The sequence below is a fragment of the Hyperolius riggenbachi genome, chromosome 2, assembly GCF_040937935.1.
Source record: "Hyperolius riggenbachi isolate aHypRig1 chromosome 2, aHypRig1.pri, whole genome shotgun sequence".
Classification (NCBI taxonomy): Eukaryota; Metazoa; Chordata; class Amphibia; order Anura; family Hyperoliidae; genus Hyperolius; species Hyperolius riggenbachi.
This window is the reverse complement of record NC_090647.1, coordinates 382,520,331-382,545,442: the sequence shown is the minus strand read 5'-3', so window position 1 is coordinate 382,545,442 and position 25,112 is coordinate 382,520,331. Positions and strand designations below refer to the sequence as shown.

The 25,112-nt window shown below is 46.8% G+C and overlaps 1 protein-coding gene across 4 annotated transcripts in view; it reads left to right on the top strand.

The window, feature by feature from the left end:
* Positions 1–25,112, top strand: part of TRAF3IP3 (TRAF3 interacting protein 3) — a 513,908-nt gene that overhangs the window by 107,009 nt on the left and 381,787 nt on the right. For all 4 annotated transcript variants that reach the window (XM_068265590.1, XM_068265592.1, XM_068265589.1 and 1 more), the window contains one exon: positions 3,463–3,561. In XM_068265590.1, the coding sequence (XP_068121691.1) occupies positions 3,534–3,561 (28 nt within the window). In that variant the 5' untranslated portion in view covers positions 3,463–3,533. The remainder of the gene's footprint in view (positions 1–3,462; positions 3,562–25,112) is intronic.

The following is a 25,112-nucleotide window of genomic DNA, read 5'->3' as shown; positions in this document are numbered from 1 at the left end:
AGTATTTAATAAGAATATTTCATTTAATCCGATCTAAGATGTCTTATTTTTGTGTTTCCTTTATTTTTTGAGCAGTATCTTTCATAATTGGTACTTTACCACACGCAAATTTGCAACATTCTTGAGCAATCACTCTCCACGTTGCTTCTCTGGAGTTGTCTTCAAGCCTGACTTGTGTGGACAGATGTATTTGACTACATCAGCAGACACGTTGGACAACAAATTCAACCAGACCTAGCACTAGCTCTCCTTCACTTGAACTTAGATATTGTAATGCTGGGGGGGTCATACTTTCTGACAACCCAGCGCAAAAAGGCTAAGAGCTGGATAATGGAAGAGGTTACACAGGCTGCCCAGAGCAACTGCAGCTCTGGGCTTCCGATATCGCTACAAATAAAACACAATGGCAGCGCAGTGCGATGTTGTGCTGCCTTAGTTCACACTGTGCTGCCTTAGTGATAGCTAGCTTTCAGACAGGTACAAGACAGGACTATAGATTGGAGCGTAACTAGTAGCAACCGCAGCTCACAGTCACGTCCACAGTAGCAGAGCAAGCAGGCTAACACCAGTCACCAGCAAGCATCCACCCAGGCAAGACTACAGGATAGAAAGTAACTAATAGCAACTCTAGCCTATAGTTACGTTCCCAGAAACTAGAGTAGCAGGAATACTACAGTCACCAACGTGGTGATGGCAGAATCCAAGCTATCTGGATAATGGACTTCACTGATCCACCATGGATGCAGCGAACGTCCATCAAGCATGGAACTAGGCAATACACGATAATAAGAAAAATAACAAACAGCTCAACTAACGGATAAATATATATTAGCAAGTCTGCATATATATTTATCAAGAACTAGCTAAAACACAAGTAATAAGGTCTCATAGAACTACAATAACAGTACTATACAGAGTAACAAGGTGCCCAGTAGATCAGCGTATTGACCACTATGACGGGCGGGGTATAAAATGGGAGGCAGACTTTTATGCTGGCATCAGCCAATGGATGCAGGTATGCAAATCTCCATGGTAATCACTCAATCCTGAGCTGGCTTGATTACCATTTGCTAGCTGGCTGTGAATGCAAAGGACCCCATAAGAAATACATGCAGAATTATGTAACAACATGCATGCAGGAAATCCAGGGCTATTTGGCCGCAGCTCAGCTGCAACAAACAATTGGTGGAATGATGAGTGCATTCTGAGCTGCCCAGAACTGCAGAGCGATTGCAAATGACAATGAAACCCATTGCAACCGAATGCAAGCAGATAAGCCAGAACTGTCCGTTTGCAGCTCCACTGCAACGGACAGAATACGCTACAGGAGGGTTCCTTACAGATAACATTCCCACTGTATATAGATTTACTGTATCCCACATGGCTATTTATGACCAGACAACTCTTTTTGACTAACTGGAAACCAACAGAGCTTCCTACTTTCACTCAAATACTTGGAGGTACCAAATCTAATATATATCTAGAATCTGCTTTCTCGGTGAGAATCAAAAGCTCAATACTCACAGCATACTTGCTTTAACAGAACTCAGATCCTCAATATTATTCCAAACCAACTAAATATCCACAATATAAGAAAACCTAACCCAGACTGTCCCTCCTCCATGAGCAGACTCATATCTCCAAATATATACATTATGGGCCATATCCAGTGAACACCCGCCGCCTCTCGCCGCTAGTCTCCCAAAACTGTAATTACAATGTTTCTGTCACTGTAATTACTGTGCATCCAAGCCCCAGCAAAGCATCTTTGAAGCTCCCACTCGGGCTCCCCATTGGTTCACTGTCTGAGCCAATGAAAATGGTCCAGACAGTGGACCAATGGGAAGCCCCGGCAGGAGCTTCAAAGATGCTTTGCTAGGGCTCGATAACAGTAATTACAGTGACAGATACACTGTAATTACACCGACAGGACTTGCGTCAAGAGGCAGCGGGTGTTCAGCGGCAGTGTGTAAATTGCCTGGGGTGACAGTGCAACTACGTGGGGGACATTGGTTATCTGCAGTGACCTGATGGGGAGCTCTGGGGGTCTCCTTTAATAAGCAGCGGCAATAACGTGCATTAGTGTATTTAGACCTGTTCTTTGCTGGGCGATTGGGGATGTTGAATTGCATAGGAATAGGTGATGCTCCCCTCCCCTAAATTAAGAACTCTAAGCGCTGGTAAGTTCAGAAATAGGATATGGCCCCGTATGTCTTGTATATTTGAGTGAATGCCTGAAAATTGTTATATAACTTTGCTGCCAATTTACTGGTTTAATCATTAAGATACTTTTACTATTTTAAAGTTGTCTTTAATTCAGTTAATGGCCTAGAACAAAGTTTATGCTAATACTTGCTCTCAACATCTTGTTATAATGAAGGGATTATATAACCCCACATTGTAATAGTCTAGATTTGATTTTCTATTCAAGTTCTTTCTGGGTTTTGACACTATTGTTTCCTTTTCAACATCACTTCATACCTGAAAGATGTTATGTACTAAATTTTTCTTGATTGATTGTAACTCATGTTTGAAATACTTCAATAAAATTTAATGAAATAAAAAAAAAAGAAAGAGAGAGAGAAGCAGTCAATTCCATGCCTGAAAATTAACTTTTTCAGGCAGCAAAAGTGGTTATTATTAACATGTTTTGCACTGTACATACACATGTTTACCTAATCATGTCACATGTCACATGTTGCCTCTGGTACAATTTAAAGATGCTTCGCCAGGGCTCCCAGTATTACTGAGTGATGGAAGTGACAGTGGATGTGAGGTGGTACTGCAGGGTGAGTTGTATGGGGCCAGGGGTGCCTGGCTAAGCTGCGGGGGTGAGGGTTTGGAGCTGCAGCGACAGTCCAGTAGGGAGTTCTGAGGGTCTTCTTGGTAAAGGAGACTCCCAGTTGCTGCATCAGAAGACGTGCATTAGAGACTTTATATCTGCTTCTAGCGGGTCTAAACTAATGCTCATGCTGGGAAGCATCACTTTCCAGCAGCATGAGAAGTGGAATAGGATAGGGTGTGAAGAACTCCCTGGGCAATAATGGCAATTGGAACATTGCCTGATTATCAGATTCACCTGTGGCTAACACTGCTGAGTTTGACTATTGGATCGGGTTTAAAGATTCCTTCAACCCCAAATTCATTGCAATTTCGCATTAAGGGATGTTATTTTTTAATGTAGAGGTAAATACACACAAGTTTCATATTTGATGCAGGCGTTCCAGAGACATCCTGTTTGGAAAAATGATTCTCATTATCCAAAGACCTATACAATTAATATGCCAGCAGAGTTGGAGTTGCACCCTTACCGAGAACCATCACCTGACCACTTCCACTTGCTCTCTCTCCTGCATAGAGTGATTTGGTCCATAATATTATATTATTGATTTATAAAGCACCAACATATTCCGTGAACCAATGACCTGAACCAATGACCAATGACATTTTTCTCTGTTGCAGGAGTATTCCCACTGGTTCTTTTGCAAAGCAACAAGAAGCCCTATGCTTCCTTGTCTCCGGGACAAGCAGGGATGGTGACACCGAATTTCCACGGGACAGGTATGTTTTTCATGCGGCAGGAAGCCTAGAGGGAACGGATACCATATGTTTCCATAGCATCTGATTTGTGTTTGCAGTCTGGCGTTTTTAGTGCAACTGTGGAAAAATGCAGCAGGTTGACATTTGGCATTTGCAGTGCGGCACTCGTGTCATGCATTTCTGCTCCGTTTGACAGTGTAAATGTATACTATTGATAACATAGGATGCATTTACCAACCGTTTTTGCGTTTAATTCTGGTAAATGTAGAATTTTTCCCTGTAGTGCAAACTGGCCCAGTCTGGTCACACCCTCCACTGTGTGTTTATAAGCACCATATGTGATATAAGAAATATTTGCTCTTATTTAACCATTTTATATAAGTGTAAATGGTAGATGGGGGGGGGGGGGGAACAAGGCAGGAATGTATGATGAATTTTTTTTGAGCTGTAGCTGCCATGTTGGCCACAAATATTCAAACGGAGACTGAAGTGAGAGGCATATGATGGCTGACATGTTTATCTGCTTTTAAGCATTGTTACCTCCAAAACAACACATAATATGGAATCTTACCTCCAGAACAACATGTATTATGGCAGCGTTACCTCCAGAACCACACGTAATATGGAGGCATTGGCTCCAAAACCACACGTAATATGGCAGCATTACCTCAGGACCCACACGTGATATTGCAGCATTACCTCCAAAACCCAGATAATATAGCAGCGTTACCTCCAAAGCCACACATAATATGACAGCATTACCTCCAGAACAAGACGTACACACACACACACACACACACACACACACACACACACACACACACACACACACACACACACACACACACACACACACACACACGAAAACAGTACAGAGATTGCCTTGCTCATGGTGGGGTTAGGAGTGAATTCTACTCAGTCCAGACAAACTTTATCATGCTGCTGTACAGAGTAAACAGCAGAAAGAGATCTTCCCAGCATGTCATCAGCACTTATTACACTGAACGCTCTTAATTGCATGCCTATCTGCTCTCTGTACTTATGCTAGGTACACACGATGCGTTTTTTTGAGTCGATTGTCAGTTTAATTGATTTTCGATTCGATTTTCGGCTCAATTTCCTCTCTTATCTTTTCTTATTATTTTCCATTCACTTCTATGAGAAATTGACCAGAAAAAAGGATTAAAAATAATATCGGACATAGTGGAAATTATCTATCGAACCATCCATCTAACACAAAATTGTATGGTGTGTATCTAGCATGTAAGGCTCTGTTCCAACCTGCTGGCAGATCACGTGCGGCTAGCAGGAGCAAACAGTATAATGTCTGCTCCAACGGTCTGCTGTGCTCCGGCTGGAGCCCGGGGCAGAAGCGTTACCCCCATATGCTATGGGGAAACGTATCTGACTGGCCCTGGATTATCACAGACCTGCAGTGTAACAAGTGTGAATGGCTCCTATTTATAAAATAGAAGCAGTTTACTGTCCATTTAGCAATGAGTGTAGAAAGGACAAAAAATGTTTGTTCTCTGCCCAAGTGGGAACACAGCCTTAGTCAGGCTGTGTCTGTCAGCATTCTGTTTCTGGCTCTGGACTCACTTGAAAATGTATTCTGTCCCTCTGTCCAATTACTACCCCTGGTTGCCTTACCACTGTCCTTATAGTGCTTTAGGGTCCGTTTCCACTACATCCAGATTCACAGCATTTTCCCACTTGCGAGCTGCATGGGAAAACACTGCCTATCATTGTAGTGGCTTCCTGAGTAACAGTTAAGGCATCTAATTACATTTGTGTTTGCTAAAGAATGTTTCTCCTCTGTATGTCAGTGTATATAAGCTGTGTTTTTCAGTTCTTGTCAGGAACCAGTCCGACAAAGGCTTTTTATAAGCCGAAAGCTCACTGTTTACTCATCTCTAAGTTAGCCAATAAATGGTATCATCCTGATTCAAAACTCCTTGCTTTGTAGTGGCTTGCCGTCCAGATTACACAACAGTGCAAATCTGGATGGCATGCCTAAGATTTCTGTAGCTTGCAGAAAATTCCCTTAGCCATGCATGGCACAGGTAGCAATTTGGGCTGCGGGCAGCTATGCAGCACAACAGGAGCAGCGACCACAGCTCTCAGTGGAAATAGGCCCTTACACATTTAGAGGAGGACTCGTGGCAGCAGCAGCAATATTAATGTGCATCAGAGCTCTGTACTATGCTGGGACAGCACATCCACAACATGAGAGACACAGAGCGCAGACAGGACCCCTCTCTCCTCTGCAGGCTAAGCACCTGTTTCCCAGTGTTTAAAAAATCTTGATCAAAAGAGTGGAGGAAGATGTGAAGCCTCTTGAGAATCCAGAGGCTTCCCCCTCCCAAAGTATCTGTTTTGTTTTACTTTAAAGTGTAGTGGGTGGTGGGAGGAGTTACATACTTACCTTAAAGAGAATCTGTATTGTTAAAATCGCACAAAAGTAAACATACCAGTGTGTTAGGGGACACCTCCTATTACCCTCTGTCACAATTTCGCCGCTCCCCGCCGCATTAAAAGTAGTCAAAAACAGTTTTAAAAAGTTTGTTTATAAACAAACAAAATGGCCACCAAAACAGGAAGTAGATTGATGTACAGTATGTCCACACATAGAAAATACATACATACACAAGCAGGCTGTATACAGCTTTCCTTTTGAATCTCAAAAGATCATTTGTGTGTTTACCTTCTGTTCCCTGCTTCTCTCATGCACTCAAGTGACAGGCTTCCTGCAGACAGCTCTGCCTGTGCCTGTGTTTGTAATTCCTCAGTATGTGTCAGCCAGCTACTTTCACAGCCTAACAGAGGAGGATTTTTATCCAGCTCTCTTCTATCACTGATAAGATAGCAGAGACGCTGCTGGATTATGTAAATACACACACACTGGAGTGTGCATAGAGGGGCCTGGAAACTGTGCATAAACAGACCAGCACGGAAGAGTTGGCAGCCTTCCAGACACAGGCCGACAAGTCTGACAGGGGATAGATACATTGATTTATTACAGAGACAGTTATAGTAGAAAGTGCTGCTGTAAGGCAGAGCACATTAGAACAGCTTTAGGAACTTGTAGGATGGTAGAAAAAACGTTGTAATTTTTGGTACAGAGTCTCTTTAATAGATGGAAGGCTCTGGATGTATTGAACCCTTGTAGAGCATGCTATTCCAGCAAAGGGCCCCTTTTCTTCTTCTGCATGGGAGGCCCTACACTGAGGCATGCTGGGGCACTAGCCACTGCTGGGAATGACTGTGCCCCCCTGAGTGCCCCCCACGCTCAGTAACATACACTTTAAAAAAAAGTGTAGTGGGTGGTGGGAGATGTTAGATACGTACCTTAATAGTTGGAAGGCTCTGGATGCTCCATAGGCTTCTTGAACCCTTGTAGATCCTGCTATTCCAGCAAAGGGTCCCTTTTATTCTTCCCCTGCCTGTACTCCTAGCTGTGGATGAACACATCTGGTCCTGGTCCACATGTGCCCAGTAGAATGAAGCCAATCACTCATTGGCAGCTTTTGGTACAAGTACAAAGGCATGTGTGGATGAGCTTGTCTGTGACTGGGATCATGACCGGAGAAACCTATTCAATAAACCTTTGACAAATAGGTTTACAGGGACTAAGGGCTGGAACAGTGGACTCTATGAGTATCTGGGAAACTTCTGGACCATCCAGAGGCTTCACACTACTAAGGTAAGTATACAACTTTTTGGGAGACTTCAGATGTTCTTTAACATGAGTACTTTTTCTTGCTTTGCATTGAGATGCAAAATATTTTTTAGTGAAGGTTTGAAAATATCTCCTGTGCTCCAAAAAGTTGCTAAATCAGGCCACATCTATTAGAAAGCTAAAGTTTAAAGAGAATCTGTACTCTGAAATTCTTACAATAAAAAGCATACCATTCTATTCATTATGTGCTCCTGGTCCCCTCTGTGCTGTTTCTGCCATTCTCTGCTGCAAACCTGGCTTGTAATTGCCAGTTTTAGGCAGTGTTTACAAACAAACTAACCAGCTTCTAATAGGCTCAGCTAAGCAGAGTGTGTTAGTCACACAGAGCCTGCAGGGGGTGTGTACAGCTTCTAGCTAATCACAAGCAGCCCTGCACATTCCAGTCTGACTGCCTCAGCCTGACTGTGCCGACTATAGAGAGAAGATTAGATCATATAACAGAGATAACACAGCTACTGTGCAATTAGGAAAAGCTGCAGTAAGCCAGACCACATTAGAAAAGGCATAGGAACTTATAGCATAGAAGAAATAAAGATAAACAATTTGTTACAGAGTCTCTTTAACTGAAAGTGGGTCATGGAAGAACATGGGGATGACCCTAAGCAGCAAGTCCACAGGGTTTCTGGAATACTCAAATCAAAGCCCAGGTCCAAATCCTATTGAAATAATATTAGGTTAATATAAAATAGGGTGTACATTGGGGAGGAGCCTGCCATGACGGAGTGAGGGAGTGTGACCTTGAGCTCCTGGCTCGGCGTGGAGAAGGCCGCCATGTAATAGAGCCACTGTGCATCATCGCATGTAGCCCGTCCTGGTGGAGGATTGGGTGGGCGACCTGATCAAGGGACCCCGGTACCCTATAGGATCCTTTTTGGAGCGGCAGAGCGCAGGCAAATAGCCGGGGGAGGTTGCCTGTGGAAGTCAGCGTGGACACGTGAGCAGGCAAAGCGGAGAGAGTGGAGGAGTGAGAGAGTGCAGGACAGAAAGCGAGCCTGAGAGCATCCCCAGAGACCCCTGGGCAGTGGCGTGGACAGGGGAGAACTTGACCAGCACAAAGAGGAGAAGGGCAAGCGGTGGGAACTGCCCGAGGCCCTGCCTTAAGGACATGCAATGAAAGTTCAGGTAGGGTGTAGGAGCATCCCCTGATCAGAGATGCTGGCAGGAGAAAGGCGAAGCAACAGCCAGATAGTGGGCATCTGAACTGGTAAGGTGAATGATATAAGTGAACTGTACACCATTTTTTGATATATGACCACCTTGCTAAGTGGTGAAGTATATGGAATGGTCGGCCTGCTGTACTGTGAATTACTATTGCTATCTGTGGCTGTGCTTTGAAGTGAATGAACATGCTAGCTGACTGCATAATGAAGTAATTTGACAAGCTACTCTGCTACCCTGTTATGACCTGCTATTACTCTCTGCTATAATGGAATCGCTGCCTTGCTATGCTGTGAAATAAAATTGAGTGACTGGCAGTCACAGACATATGGCAAATTGCTAATGCTGCCTCTGCTTTACCGTGAAGAGAACTAAACTGCTATTTCTCCACACTGTGAAGTGAAGCTGTGATAATTTAACCACTTGCCGACCGCCAACTACCTATGGGCGGGCGCGGCGGCAAAGTGGCACCCCCAGGACCGCGTAACGCGATCGGCAGCGGCTCCTGGGGAATTGAATTGCCGGGGATCACATGCAGTGCGCGGTTGTTAACCCCTGATCTGCCGCATAGAGAGCGTATAATACGCTTTGTAATGTATACAAAGCGTATTATACAGGCTGCCTCCTGCCCTGGTGGTCCCAGTGATCGAGGGACCACCAGGGCAGGAGGCAGCCCCCCCACTAAGCACACAAACACACTGATCCTGCCCCTGATTGCCGACAGCACCCCTCAAACCCCCCCTGATCACCCCCTCAGACCACTGTTTGCACCCAATCACCCCCTAATCACCCATCAATCACCCCCTGTCACTATCTGTCAACGCTATATTTTAGATTAGGTCCTAAACTGCCCCATGGGGGCTCCTGATCACCCCCCCACACCCTCAGATCCTCCCCAGACCCCTCCCCTGTGTATTGTATACATCTATCCTCCCCTGTAATCACCCACTGATCACCTGTCAATCACCCATCAATCACCCCCTGTCACCACCTGTCACTGCCACCCATCAGATCAGACCCTAACCTGCCCCTTGCAGGCACCTGATAACCCGCTCACACCCTCAGATCGCCCACAGACCGGCCTCAGATCACCTCCCAAGTGCATTGTTTACAACTGTTCTCCCCTCTAAACACCCACTGATCGCCCATCAATCACCCCCTGTCACCACCTGTCACTGCTACCCATCATATCAGACTCTCATCTGCCCCTTGCAGGCACCCAAACACCCGCCCACACCCTCAGATTGCCCTCATACCCCTTTATCACCTCCCCAGTACATAATTTACATCTGTTCTCCCCTCTAATCACCCACTGATCACCCCCTGTCACTGCTACCCATCATACCCATCAGATCAGACCCTCATCTGCCCCTTGTGGGCACCCAATCACCCGCCCACACCCTCAGATCGCCCTCAGACCCCCCCCCCCCCCCCCCCGATTACCTCGCCAATGCATTGCTTGCATCTATTCTCCCCTCTAATCACACCCTGATCACCTATCAATCACCCTGTCACCCCGTCACTACCTGTCACTGCTACCCATCAGATCAGACCCTGATCTGCCCCTTGCGGGCACTCAAACACCCGCCAACAACCTCCGATTGCCCTCAGACCCCCCTGATCACCTCCCCAGTGCATTATTTACATCTGTTCTCCCCTCTAATCACCCACCGATCACCCATCAATCACCCCCTGTCACTGCTACCCATCAGATCAGACCCTAATCTGCCCCTTGCGGGAACCCAATTGCCCACCCACACCCTCAGATAACCCTCAGACCCCCCCCCCCCCACCCCCCGATCACCTCCCCAGTGCATCATTTACATCTGGTCTCCCCTCTAATCACCCACTGATCACCCATCAATCACCCCCTGTCACCACTTGTCACTGGTACCCATCAGATCAGACCCTAATCTGCCCCTTGCGGGCACCCAATTACCCGCCCACACCCTCAGATCGCCCTCAGACACCCCCCCCTCCCTGATCACCTCCCCAGCGCATTGCTTGCATCTATTCCCCCCTCTAATCACACCCTGAGACACCCATCAATCACCTCCTGTCACCACCTGCCATCCCCTAGCACACCTACCCATCTGATCAGGCCCTAATGGGCTTCTGATCACTCGGCCAAACCATCAGATCCCCGTCAGACCCCCTTCCGATCACCTCCCACAGTGCATTAATTAAATCTATACTCCCCTCTAATCACCCCCTGAGACACCCATCAATCACCTCCTGTAACCCCCTAGCACTCCTATCCCTTAGATCAGGCACTAATCTGCCCCCTGCGAGCTTCTGATCACCCGGTCACACCCTCACCCGCCCCACCGCAGTGACAGAATTTTTTTTTCTGATCACTGCTGGTCTCTATGACTTAATTGTGAGACCAACCGTTATGCCACACAATACGCAACCGCCAATCCAAGAAGCTAACATGCCCAGCCTTTTCAGAGGAAACAACTCCAAGTTTCTGAACATAACATTTTTTGGGGCCTTCTCCTTAACATGGGTCTAGTCAAAAAGAATGTATTGCAGTCGTATTGGTCTACACACCCAATACATCACATGCCCATGTTCTCTGCTGCCATGTCCAGGTCACGATTTGAGAACATCCTGCGCTTCCTGCACTTCAGTGCCAATACAACCTGTCATCTAAGAGGCCACCCTGCTTATGACCAGTTCCAAAAAATGCGGCCCCTCATAGACCACCTGTCATCAAAATTTGCAGATGCTTATACCCCTGAACAGTCATTTTGAGGCATTTGGTTTCCAGACTACTCGTCACGGTTTTGGGCCCCTAAAATGCCAGGGCAGTATAGAAACCCAACAAGTGACCCCATTTTAGAAAGAAAACACCCCAAGGTTTTCTGTTAGGTGTATGATGAGTTCATAGAAGATTTTATTTTTTGTCACAAGTTAGTGGAAAATGACACTTTGTGGAAAAAGCAATAAAAATCAATTTCCGCTAACTTGTGACAAAAAAATAAAATCTTCTATGAACTCACCATACACCTAACGGAATACCTTGGGGTGTCTTCTTTCTAAAATAGGGTTACTTGTGGGGTTCCTATACTGCCCTGGCATTTTAGGGGCCCTAAACCGTGAGGAGTAGTCTAGAAACCAAATGCCTTAAAATGACCTGTGAAATCCTAAAGGTACTCATAGGACGTTGGGCCCCTTAGCGCAGTTAGGGTGCAAAAAAGTGCCACACATGTGGTATCGCCGTACTCAGGAGAAGTAGTATAATGTGTTTTGGGGTGTATTTTTACACATACCCATGCTGGGTGGGAGAAATATCTCTGTAAATGGACAATTGTGTGTAAAAAAAAACAAAAAATTGTCATTTACAGAGCTATTTCTCCCACCCAGCATGGGTATGTGTAAAAATACACCCCAAAACACATTATACTACTACTCCTGAGTATACCACATCTGTGACACTTTTTTGCAGCCTAGATGTGCTAAGGGGCCCAATGTCCTATGAGTACCTTTAGGATTTCACAGGTCATTTTGAGGCATTTGGTTTCTAGACTACTATTCACGGTTTTGGGCCCCTAAAATGCCAGGCAGTATAGGAACCCCACAAGTGACCCTATTTTAGAAAGAAGACACCCCAAGGTATTCCATTAGGTGTATGGTGAGTTCATACAAGATTTTCTTTTTTGTCACAAGTTAGTGGAAAAATGACACTTTGTGAAAAAAAAACTATAAAAATCAATTTTCGCTAACTTGTGACAAAAAATAAAATCTTCTAGGAACTCACCATACTTCTAATGTAACACCTTGGATTGTCTTCTTTCTAAAATGGGGTCACTTGTGGGGTTCCTATACTGCCCTGGCATGTTAGGGGCCCTAAACCGTGAGGAGTAGTCTAGAAACCAAATGCCTCAAAATGACCTGTGAAATCCTAAAGGTACTCATAGGATGTTGGGCCCCTTAGCGTACCTAGGCTGCAAAAAAGCTTTTTCTACTGGAGCCTGAGTGGAATGGTACTACTGCGCAGGTCCAGAAGGTGAAATATATGAACTATTGACCTGTCACACATGTGGTATCGCCGTACTTAGGAGAAGTAGTATAATGTGTTTTGGGGTGTATTTTTACACATACCCATGCTGGGTGAGAGAAATATCTCTAAATTGTATCATTAGAGCAATTTGCGAAAAAACTAGAATCTTTTGCAGAGGGAAGTGTCATCATTGGATCAGATTTAAATATAGCACAGGATCCACAGATAGACACTTTGGCTGGTAAAAGCAGCAGGGGCGTCGCTAGCCCTATTTTGGGGGGGCCCGTGCACCCAATATGTCCTGGAGTACCCCCAATGTATTTTCATGGATGCCCACTGCCCCCTCCCAGCCGCCACTGCCCCCCCCCCCCCCGGCTGTCCCCGCTGCCAGACAGCCAGCAGCATCAGACCTCTATCAGCGGGTGACCAGATAGAGCGGGCACTAGGACCTAGCGGATACCGCTGATATGCGGAAGTGACATCACTTCCGCATATACAGCGTGGTGAGCCCAGCGCCCGCTCTTACTGGTCGGGTCGCCCGCTGATCGAGATCTGACATGTTGCTGGCTGTGAGGTGAGGGGGCGCCTGTCACTATCTAACCTGGTGGGCGCCAGCCACTCACTACCTAACTGGGGGTCACTGTCACTCACTACCTAATGGGGGGGTGCCTGTCACTCACTATCTAACCTGGGGGGCACCTGTCACTCACTACCTAACTGGGGGTTCCTGTTACTACCTAATGGGGTGGCGCCTGTCACTCACTATCTAACCTGGGGGGCACCTGTCACTCACTATCTAACCTGGGGGGCACCTGTCACTCACTACCTAACTGGGGGTTTCTGTCACTCACTACCTAACTGGGGGGGTGCCTGTCACTCACTACCTAACTGGGGGTGCCTGTCACTCACTACCTAATGGGGGGGCACCTGTCACTATCTAACCTGGGGGGCACCTGTCACTCACTATCTAACCTGGGGGGCACCTGTCACTCACTACCTAACTGGGGGTTTCTGTCACTCACTACCTAACTGGGGGGGTGCCTGTCACTCATTATCTAACCTGGGGGGCACCTGTCACTCACTACCTAACTGGGGGTCCCTGTCACTCACTACCTAATGGGGGGGCACCTGTCACTATCTAACCTGGGGGGCACCTGTCACTCACTATCTAACCTAGGGGGGCACCTGTCACTCACTACCTAACTGGGGGATCCTGTCACTCACTACCTAACTGGGGGGGGGGGGGGCGCCTGTCACTCACTATCTAACCTGGGGGGCACCTGTCACTCACTATCTAACCTGGGGGCACCTGTCATTCACTACCTAACTGGGGGTTTCTGTCACTCACTACCTAACTGGGGGGGTGCCTGTCACTCACTATCTAACCTGGGGGGCACCTGTCACTCACTACCTAACTGGGGGTCCCTGTCACTCACTACCTAATGGGGGGGCACCTGTCACTATCTAACCTGGGGGGCACCTGTCACTCACTATCTAACCTAGGGGGGCACCTGTCACTCACTACCTAACTGGGGGATCCTGTCACTCACTACCTAACTGGGGGGGGGGGGGGCGCCTGTCACTCACTATCTAACCTGGGGGGCACCTGTCACTCACTACCTAACTGGGGGTCCCTGTCACTCACTACCTAATGGGGGGGGCGCGCCTGTCACTCACTATCTAACCTGGGGGGCACCTGTCACTCACTACCTAACTGGGGGTTTCTGTCACTCACTACCTAACTGGGGGGGGGGTGCCTGTCACTCACTATCTAACCTGGGGGGCACCTGTCACTCACTACCTAACTGGCGGTCCCTATCACTCACTACCTAATGGGGGGCACCTGTCACTATCTAACCTGGGGGGCACCTGTCACTCACTATCTAACCTGGGGGGCACCTGTCACTCACTACCTAACTGGGGGTTTCTGTCACTCACTACCTAACTGGGGGGGTGCCTGTCACTCACTATCTAACCTGGGGGGCACCTGTCACTCACTACCTAACTGGGGGTCCCTGTCACTCACTACCTAATGGGGGGGCACCTGTCACTATCTAACCTGGGGGGCACCTGTCACTCACTATCTAACCGAGGGAGGCACCTGTCACTCACTACCTAACTGGGGGATCTGGTCACTCACTACCTAACTGGGGGGGGGGGGGGGGGCGCCTGTCACTCACTATCTAACCTGGGGGGCACCTGTCACTCACTATCTAACCTGGGGGGCACCTGTCACTCACTACCTAACTGGGGGTTTCTGTCACTCACTACCTAACTGGGGGGGTGCCTGTCACTCACTATCTAACCTGGGGGGCACCTGTCACTCACTACCTAACTGGGGGTCCCTGTCACTCACTACCTAATGGGGGGGCACCTGTCACTATCTAACCTGGGGGGCACCTGTCACTCACTATCTAACCTAGGGGGGCACCTGTCACTCACTACCTAACTGGGGGATCCTGTCACTCACTACCTAACCGGGGGGGGGGCGCCTGTCACTCACTATCTAACCTGGGGGGCACCTGTCACTCACTACCTAACTGGGGGTCCCTGTCACTCACTACCTAATGGGGGGGCGCGCCTGTCACTCACTATCTAACCTGGGGGGCACCTGCCACTCGCTACCTAACTGGGGGTCCCTGTCACTCACTACCTAACTAGGGGGGCACCTGGCACTCATTATCTAACTGGGGGTCCCTGTCACTCACTACCTAACGGGGGGTGCCTGTCACTCACTATCTAACCTGGTGGGCGCCTGCCACTCACTACCTAACTGGGGGTCCCTGTCACTCACTACCTAACGGGGGGGGGGGGGGGGCGCCTGTCACCCACTACCTAACTGGGGGTCCCTGTCACTCACTACCTAACCTGGGGGGTGCCTGTCACTAACTACCTAACCTGGGGGGTGCCTGCCACTCACTACCTAACTGGGGGTCCCCGTCACTCAATACCTAACGGGGGTGGCGCCTGTCACCCACTACCTAACTGGGGGTCCCTGTCACTCACTACCTAACCTATGATGGGGCGCCTGTCACTCACTACCTAACCTGGGGGCGCCTGTCACTCACTACCTAACCTGGGGGGTGCCTGTCACTCACTACTTAACCTGGGGGTCCCTGTCACTCACTACCTAACCTGGGGGTCCCTGTCACTCACTACCTAACCTGGGGGCACCTGTCACTCACTACCTAACCAGGGGGGGGTGCCTGTCACTCACTACCTAACCTGGGGGGCGCCTGTCACTCACTACCTAACCTGGGGGGCGCTTGTCACTCACTACCTAACCTGGGGGGCACCTGTCACTCACTACCTAACCAGGGGGGCGCCTGTCACTCACTACCTAACCTGGGGGTCCCTGTCACTCACTACCTAACCAGGGGGGCGCCTGTCACTCACTACCTAACTGGGGGTCCCTGTCACTCACTACCTAACCTGGGGGGCGCCTGTCACTCACTACCTAACCTGGGGGTCCCTGTCACTACCTAACCTGGGGGGCGCCTGCCACTCACTACCTAACTGGGGGGTCCCTGTCACTACCTAACCTGGGAGGTGCCTGTCACTACCTAACTGGGGGTCCCTGTCACTCACTACCTAACCTGGGTGGCGCCTGTCACTCACTACCTAACCTGGGAGGTGCCTGTCACTCACTACCTAACCTGGGGGTCCCTGTCACTCACTACCTAACCTGGGGGTCCCTGTCACTCACTACCTAACTGGGGGGCTCCTGTCACTACATACACTGGGGGGTCCCTGTCACTACCTGAACTGGGGGGCACCTGCCACTCTGGTGTTTAAATACACTGGGGGGCTCCTGTCACTAAATGAGCTGGGGGGCTTCTGTCACTACCTGAACTGGGGGGCTTTTGTCACTACTTGAACTGGGGGGCTCTGGCTGTTACTACCTAAACTGGGGGACTCATGGCGCTACCTTAACTAGGGGGCACCTGTCACTACCTAAACTATCCAGGCCAGCCAGCCCAGCATCACAACCAGCCCAGAATCACTGTCAAAAAGGCTACAGCATCACCACCAGTCAGGCCAGCATTTACTTCAACCAGCCAAGCACAGCCCAGCATTACCGCCAGCCAGGTCACAGCATCACCGCCAGCCAACCCAGCCACAGCGTCGGCCACAGCATCACCGCCAGCCAACCAGGCCACAGCATCACCACCAGCCAGGCCACAGCATCACTGCCAGGCCTTTCAGCCCACACATCATCCCCAATCCAGCCAAGGAGAATTTATAAGCCAGGTGAGAGGTGTCTACCATATTAAGGGGGCATTCTGCCTATTTATGTGAAATGCTGTATATTTATGTGCCTCATGACTGCTGAATTTGTCTTGTTGTGGGCCTCATGATTGCGGAATTTGTCTTGTTGGGGGCCTCATGATTGCTGAATTTGTCTTGTTGGGGGCCTCATGATTTGTTTTTAAGGAACTTGTAGATCTCCTATGCAACCTAACACTGGAACACCCCAGATGGATTGTTCTTGGAGATTTCAATACATGGGTGGATGACTCCTCTTCACAATTTGGAATAGAGCTACCTCGTGCCTTACATGAACTGGGCTTCTTCCAATCAATCAGCTCTGCTACTCACAGGAAAGGTCGCACTCTGGACCTTATATTCCATACTGGGCTGTCAATAGCCAATGTGAAAATTAATCTTGTTGCCTGGTCAGACCATCACACTATCCACTTCTCCCTCTCAATACCAGCTGTCAAACACCAGGTCAAGAATCAAATAAAATATTGCCGCTTAAAAGGGCTAACACTTCAACATATAGAAGATAACCTTAGCTTTGATGAATTGACTGACTCCAGCTTGGACCCTGATACTCTGGTGTTTAAATACAACAAATGTGTGTCCTCCACCTTTGAGACCATTGCTCCTCTGTGCACCAAATATCTTACTCCACACCATCATGCACAGTGGTTTGATAACGCTATAAAAGAGCTGAAAAGACAAGGCCCAAAACTTGAGAGACTGTGGCACAAATCTCAGTCCCCAGAAGACAAACATGCCTTAATCCTCCACTTGAAGAACTACCAAAAGGTAATCACGAGAAAAAAAATCTTCCTTTCTATCACAAGAGATTGCAAATGCAGTTAACAAACCAGCCCAACTGTTCCGCACAGTGGAAAAACTCTGCAACCCGGCATGTCAAAAACTTAATATCGAGTCTTCAAAGGACCTCTGTGACCAATTTGCCCATTTCTTCACAGACAAAGTCTCCGCTATAAGGTCCGTCATCCAACTTACAGCATCTGAGCCTAATATAGCGCCGAAGACCATTAGCAGAGACAACGTAACACCTTGGTCAAACTTCAAAGAAATTGATGAAGAAGTCACATCAAGCATCCTCCTTCACCTCCGCCTAACTACCTGTGACCTGGATCCTGGCCCAACACAATTCATGTTGAACTGCCCCGACCTGTTAGTACCGGTATTCCTCAAAATTGTTAACTGTTCCTTACAATCAGGGATATTTCCTGCTTTACTGAAGGAAGCAATCATGAGGCCTCTCCTCAAAAAACCCTCCCTGGACCCAGATGCAATGACCAGCTACAGACCTGTCTCTAACCTCCCCTTTCTGGGCAAGCTAATTGAAAAAGCTGTTTACCTCCAGCTAGAAGCCAAAATCCTACAATACAACAGTTATGACCCATTCCAGTCTGGCTTCAGGAAACACCACAGCACTGAAACTGCCCTCATCCAAATATGCAACCACCTGCTCATGGCAAGAGACAGAGGAGAGTGCTCGATCCTCATACTGCTAGACCTTTCTGCAGCCTTTGATACAGTTGACCATGACATCTTGATAAACAGGCTACAGGAATACTGTGGCATTGATGGCATAGTTCTTCAGTGGTTCCAATCCTTCTTGAGTGGCAGAACCCACAAAGTGTCTATGGGGCCCTTTCTGTCCACCCCTGTATCACTTAAGTATGGGGTGCCCCAGGGCTCAATCCTCTCTCCCCTGCTTTTCACGATTTACAGGTTACCGCTTGGAAAACGAATCCAAAAACATGGTCTGACATACCACTGCTATGCAGACGACACCCTGACATACCACTGCTATGCAGACAACCTCCTTCAAGCCTGGTGTGACAGACCCAACTCTAACTATAAACGCCTGCTTACGTGAACTACAACAATCGATGAATGACAACTGGCTGAAACTAAATGCAGACAAAACTGAAGTCCTTCTGATTGGAGGGCAGAGCATGATAACAAAACAACTTAACTTGCAGTCTTCACCACTGGGAATAGGAGGCACGGATCTACGCAGCTCTGATCATGTGCGTGGCCTGGGAGTTATAATGGATGGGGATTTAAACTTCAGAACTCAAATCTCTGCTGGGGTGAAATCATCCTATTTTCACCTGAAGAACATTGCAAAAATCAAGCACCTCATCCCCCCAGAAGATCTGCCAACCTTAGTCCATGTCTTCATCACATCCCGACTGGACTACTGTAATGCTCTCTACACTGGCCTCCCAAAAAAGGTCTTGTACCGCCTACAGCTGATACAGAATACTGCTGTCAGACTGCTAACCAACAACCAACCCCGTCACTGCCCCATAACGCCAGTCCTGCACTCCCTTCACTGGCTACCTATAGAATGGAGGGTCCTATTCAAGATTGGCCTACTGACATTTAAATCCCTGAATAATCTAGGCCCTGGATACATGAAAGATATGTTGCAGCTGCATAGCAATCCCCGCATTCTCAGATCCACAGGTTCTAATAATCTAGACATACCCAGAGTCCACTTGGAAACTTTTGGTCCCAGAGCCTTCTGTCATGCTGCCCCTATGTTTTGGAACTCCTTACCTCAACAGATCAGGACAGCTCCATACCTGGACGTGTTTAAATCCAGACTGAATACCCACCTATTCAGTTTGGCATTTGCAGAAATATAACTTTTGTTGTGTGAATACTTCATCCTACTACCAATTACTGAATCTGAGAGAGCCTAAGAGCTTTGAGTCCTATGGGAGAAAAGCGCTATAGAAATGTTATTGTATTGTATATATTGTTGGGGGCCTCAAGATTGCTGAATTTATCTTGTTGGGGGCCTCATGATTGCTGAATTTGTCTTGTTGGGGGCCTCACGATTGCTGAATTTGTCATGTTGGGGGCCTCATGATTGCTGAATTTGTCTTGTTGGGGGCCTCATGATTTCTGAATTTGTCTTGATAGGGGCCTTATGATTACTGAATTTGTCTTGTTGGGGGTCACATGATTGCTAACTGCGAGACTATGGGAAAAGCTGAATCATCATCATATGAGACAATAGCATTAAACCTACTCTTTTAGCTTTTTAAAACAGAAAATAAAACTGGGAGGTTCTAAAAAAATAAATAATTTTTTTCAGGAGTAGGATGAATGAAATTGTTTATCTTCACAGTTTATTTTCAACTTGGATTTTCCATAATGTTCATGTATGTGTTAAAACGTTTGTACAGTATTTAGTTTAAATTGCTGTTGCCACTTTGCGATAGATAAGTGACTTTTGGGTTGCAGTTTGGGCACTCAGCCTCCAAAAAGTTTGCCACCACTGTCCTAATCTATTTCCCACCATTACTAAGTTCATGTAAATTTGTCTCCACCAGTGACCACACCCACATTCTGGTCCATGGCCTCACCTATTTTTTGGCGCAGCGCGCTATGCACGCCGCACAACGTAACCCTCATATTTTTCGGCAAGCTAGCTGCAGTGTGCTGATCTCTGCTGCCTACAGTATGTACAGTATAACTGTTCTCTAGTGCCTGCAATGTGTGCTGATCTACCTCCAGTGTGTACAGTATAGGGAGTTACTCTGTGCATTTACTGATTGTAAACCAGCTGTATTGTAGGCTGATCCCTGCTACTTTCAGTATGTACAGTATTAGCTGTAAAGCCTGGTACACACATATAATTTTGATTAGCAAATTTTAGCTCTGTTCATCAAATTCATTGTCTGTTGGCCCACTTACTGCATGGGGGTGGTAAAATTGGTCAGGGATTGACCAATCAAAATTGTATGTGCGTATACATCTTTGATCTATGCCTATACTGATTGTAAATTATCTAAATAAAGGACAGGGGGCTCCATCCAGTATTTCCATGGGCAGGCCCGTTATCTGTAGCTTACACCGCTGCTAATTTCATGTACGTTTGGCCCCACCCATGACCACACCCGCTCACTGCATGACCACGCCCATTTTTTGCCACGGCGCATGTACCCTCTACCTACTGCCCACAGGTGCCCCCGATCTCCAAGGACCCTAGGAACGCCCCTGTCTAGCACCATACAGAAAAAAAGTAAAAAACTGTTGCATGATTTGCAATTGGTCGATGTTTGGCACGTATGTAATCCCACAGGTAGAGATTATGCGTACTATTCTCAGGTGCATAATAGATATCCTAGAATAGATTATATATTTGTTTCACGTGATTCGCTTTCTATTTAAAAGCCATCAAATATAGGCCTTATGACGTCGTCGGATCACACACAGATATCGATTGAGGTGAAATGGGGGCAAAAGGTCATGGGACCCATGGTGTGGCATCTAAATGATGCATTATTGAGGAATAAAGAAGTGGTACAAAGAGAATTAGAAACCTATTTCTTTCTCAACTCTGGGGGCGAGTACTCGGATATGACAGTCTGGGAGGCCCATAAATGTTTTATAAGGGGGATTTTGATACAGGAGGGTGCTAAGAGAAAGAGAGAAAGGAATAAAGAGGTAAAGGACTCACTGGATAATATAGCAAAATTAGAACAACAGCATTAACAAGATAAAGATGAGAATACTAGAGGGGAGCTAACTAAGGAAAGAGAACATTTAAAAAATCTCCTGTTATACAGGGTCAAATGCATGGCCTTGAGATGTAAACATACTTTTTATGAGTACGGAAATAGATGTGGCTCGTTATTGGCTAGGGCCCTTAAAAGACAGCAGAAAATTAATTATATATCATGTATTAACCTGTTGAGCGTTACGCCGCTCAGGAGGTTTTGTTACTTTTTGCCTGATAATTCAATATTTGTCCCAAATGACTGTAAAGCCTATAGCTAGCACTAGGCTAGCTAGTAGAAGTGTCCGGCACCCTCCAATCCCCGCCGCTCCCCCGTTTATACATTACCCAGCCTGGATCCAGCGATCAGCGCAGCCTCCCCGGACAGCTCCGGTCTTCTCTATGGGGAGGATCGCACATGAAGTCATGACGTCGCTGACGTCATGCGCAAACCCGATCCTCCCCATAGAGAGATCGGAGCTGTGCAGGGAGGCTGCGCGATCGTTGTTTACAGGGGGTAATATATAAACGGGGGGATTGGGGGGATTGCAGGGGAGCAGCGGGTGCCCAACACTTTTACTAGCTAGCCTAGTGCTAGCTAAAGGCTTTACGGTCATTTGGGACAATTATTTAATTATGGGGCACTCCTGGGGCCACAGAGCGGGATGCCCAACACGGGCATACCGCTAAGGAGGTTAAAAACATAGAGGGAGAGAAATGCCATAAGCTGGAGGATATAGCCAGTGAGTTCAGGAAATATTATAAAGGATTATACAATCTAAAAGCTCCAACAGGTGAGGGTGAAGTAAAGGGGAAAAAAAAGGAGATAATGGAGTTTTTGGCACAAAGTGGAATGCCCAGACTGTCGGATGAAGAAGCCTCGGCCCTATAACATCAGAAGAACTAAAATTAGCAATTAAACAGACACTAACAGGGAAAGTGGGTACTATAAAAGGTATGAGGATCAATTGTTGAAGTACTTGGTAAAGGCACTTAATGAAGTAACAGGTGATGTGGAACGGAGAGGGTTTTCACCTGTATGCTGGAGTCCTTTATATCGGTGCTACACAAGGAGGGTAAAGACCCTACACACTGTCAGAGTTACAGGCCAATTGTCTTGTTGAATATGGACGTTAAATTATATGCAAAGGTACTGGCGAATAGAATGTCCCGTATAATAAATAAACTTATACATCCAGATCAGGTGGGTTTTGTGAGGGACCGAGAGGCCAGAGATAATATATACGGACCCTTAACCTGGCTCAATGGACCACGGCCCACTCCAACTCTGTCATATTTTTTCTACAGATGCTGAAAAGACCTTTGACAGAGTGGAGTGGGCCTTCATCAAGGGGGTACTGAAGTATATAGGCATGAAGGAAAATATGGGATACAGGACAATGTCATTGTACTCTGCTCCGAATGCGAGGGTGAGGGTAAATGGGGTTCTGTCAGAGACGTTTAATATAAAAAATGGGACACGGCATGGATGCCCCATGTCCCCGTTGATTTTTGCATTGTCACTTGAGCCCTTCTTGTGTAGGGTGAGGCAGGACTCCAGCATACGGGGTATTGAGGTGAGGGGAACTGAGCATAAGGTGGCGGAATACGCCGATGATATGTTATTTTACCTTGGGGATCCACGTTTCTCTCCCAGGCTTGATGTGTGAATTTCAAGTTTTTAGTATGGTATCAAATTTGAAAATCAATTTTGATAAAAGTGAAGGAATAGCTTGGGGTTTGGATAATGGCCAAAGGAGCTTACTGAAGGATAACTTTTCATTTAAATGGCCAGCTAAAGCACTGAAGTACCTGGGGGTAAAGATAATGTTTAGCTTGAAGGAGATGGTAGTGCACAATTATAGCCCGATGCTAGAAAAGGTGAAACAGGACCTAGAGTCCTGGGACCAACCAAAATTTTCATGGTTCAGTAGAATTGCTATAATCAAGATGAATATTCTTCCACGGCTGCTGTATCTGTTTCAGGTCCTGCCTATACCGGTACCATCTCTGTATTTTAAGAACCTTGCACGTTTCATAACCAGATTTATTAGTAGGGGACAAAAGATGAGAATAAGTTATAGATTGCAAATAACTGAGAGGGAGAGAGGAGGTTTGGCGGTACCTTCGGTAAACTTCAAGTCCTATTATGAAGCGGCGACACTGGCTAAAATAGAAGATTGGCATAGGCATGCAAAAGAATAGAGGTGGGTATCCCTAGAAGAAGATATAGTGGGTGTTCTCTAACAAAATTATTTTGGGCTTCCGAAAAGAATAAAAAGAACATACAAGGCAAAGGGGTGGAGATAAAACATACGGTAGGGATCTTTGATAGGTGTAGGAAAAAGGAGGAGATCTCTCCATGGCCAACACACCTTATGCCAATATTAGGAAACAAAAACTTCCCTTTGGGTACACACCCAATGAGCTATCCCAACTGGAGGGGGAGAGAGAGAATTATTAGCCCAAGATTTAGTAGTGGATGGGGACTCGGTAACTCTACAGGAATTGGAGGGAGAAGGAGAGAGGGGGATATTGGATGAGTGGAGCTATATTCATTTTAAATATTTTTTGAAAAGTTGTGGAACCAAGGAGGCCTTAAGTAGGAAGACTACCCCATTTGAAGATATGTGTAAGGGGAAGGGTCAACAGAAAGGGACGCTCTCAAAGGTATATGCTTTACTGAATGAGAGAGAAGATCTGGCGGCAACAATTCGAGCCGGTTGGGAATAGGTTCTGGGAAGAGCATTTACAGCAGAACAGTGGAAGAAAATAATGAATTTGGCAAGTACGTCATCCATATCCACAAGGGGACAGGAAGCAGGGTATAAGGTGTTTTCGAGGTGGTATTACACACCTGAGTATCTTGCATATTTTTTGGGAGTGTAAAGAATAACAAGCATTTTGGGAGGCTGTTAAAAAATACATATTCCAAATCACAGAAATAGAACCCACAGAAGATCCTGCTTTCTTTTTACTCAATTGCAATGACTGGCCAATGAGGAAATACGAGAAGTCCCTGATGAGATTCTTGGTTAAAGAGACTCTGTACCAAAAATTACAAAGTTTTTTCTACCTTCCTACAAGTTCCTAAAGCTGTTCTTATGTGCTCTGCCTTACAGCAGCACTTTCTACTATAACTGTCTCTGTAATAAATCAATGTATCTTTCCCCTGTCAGACTTGTCGGCCTGTGTCTGGAAGGCTGCCAACTCTTCCATGCTGGTCTGTTTATGCACAGTCTTCAGGCCCCTCTATGCACACTCCAGTGTGTGTGGTATTTACATAAGCCAGCAGCTTCTCTGCTATCTTATCAGTGATAGAAGAGAGCTGGATAAAAATCCTCCTCTGTTAGGCTGTGAAAGTAGCTGGCTGACACATACTGAGGAATTACAAACACAGGCACAGGCAGAGCTGTCTGCAGGAAGCCTGTAATGTTCAGTGCATGAGAGAAGAAGGGGACAGAAGGTAAACACACAAATGATCTTTTGAGATTCAAAAGGAAAGCTGTATACAGCCTGCTTGTGTATGGATGTATTTTCTATGTGTGGACATATTGTACATCAATCTACTTCCTGTTTTGGTGGCCATTTTGTTTGTTTATAAACAAACTTTTTAAAACTGTTTTTGACTACTTTTAATGCGGCGGGGAGCGGCGAAATTGTGACAGAGGGTAATAGGAGGTGTCCCCTAACACACTGGTATGTTTACTTTTGTGTGATTTTAACAATACAGATTCTCTTTAATGTAGCTAGAATCCTCATAGCAAAGCATTGGAAAACGACTCAGAGCCCAACGGTGTGGGAGTGGTTTGTGGAAATAGATGGAGGAATTATCCTCCATCTTGGAAGATGGAAGATGGTTTGGAAGATGGAGGAATTAA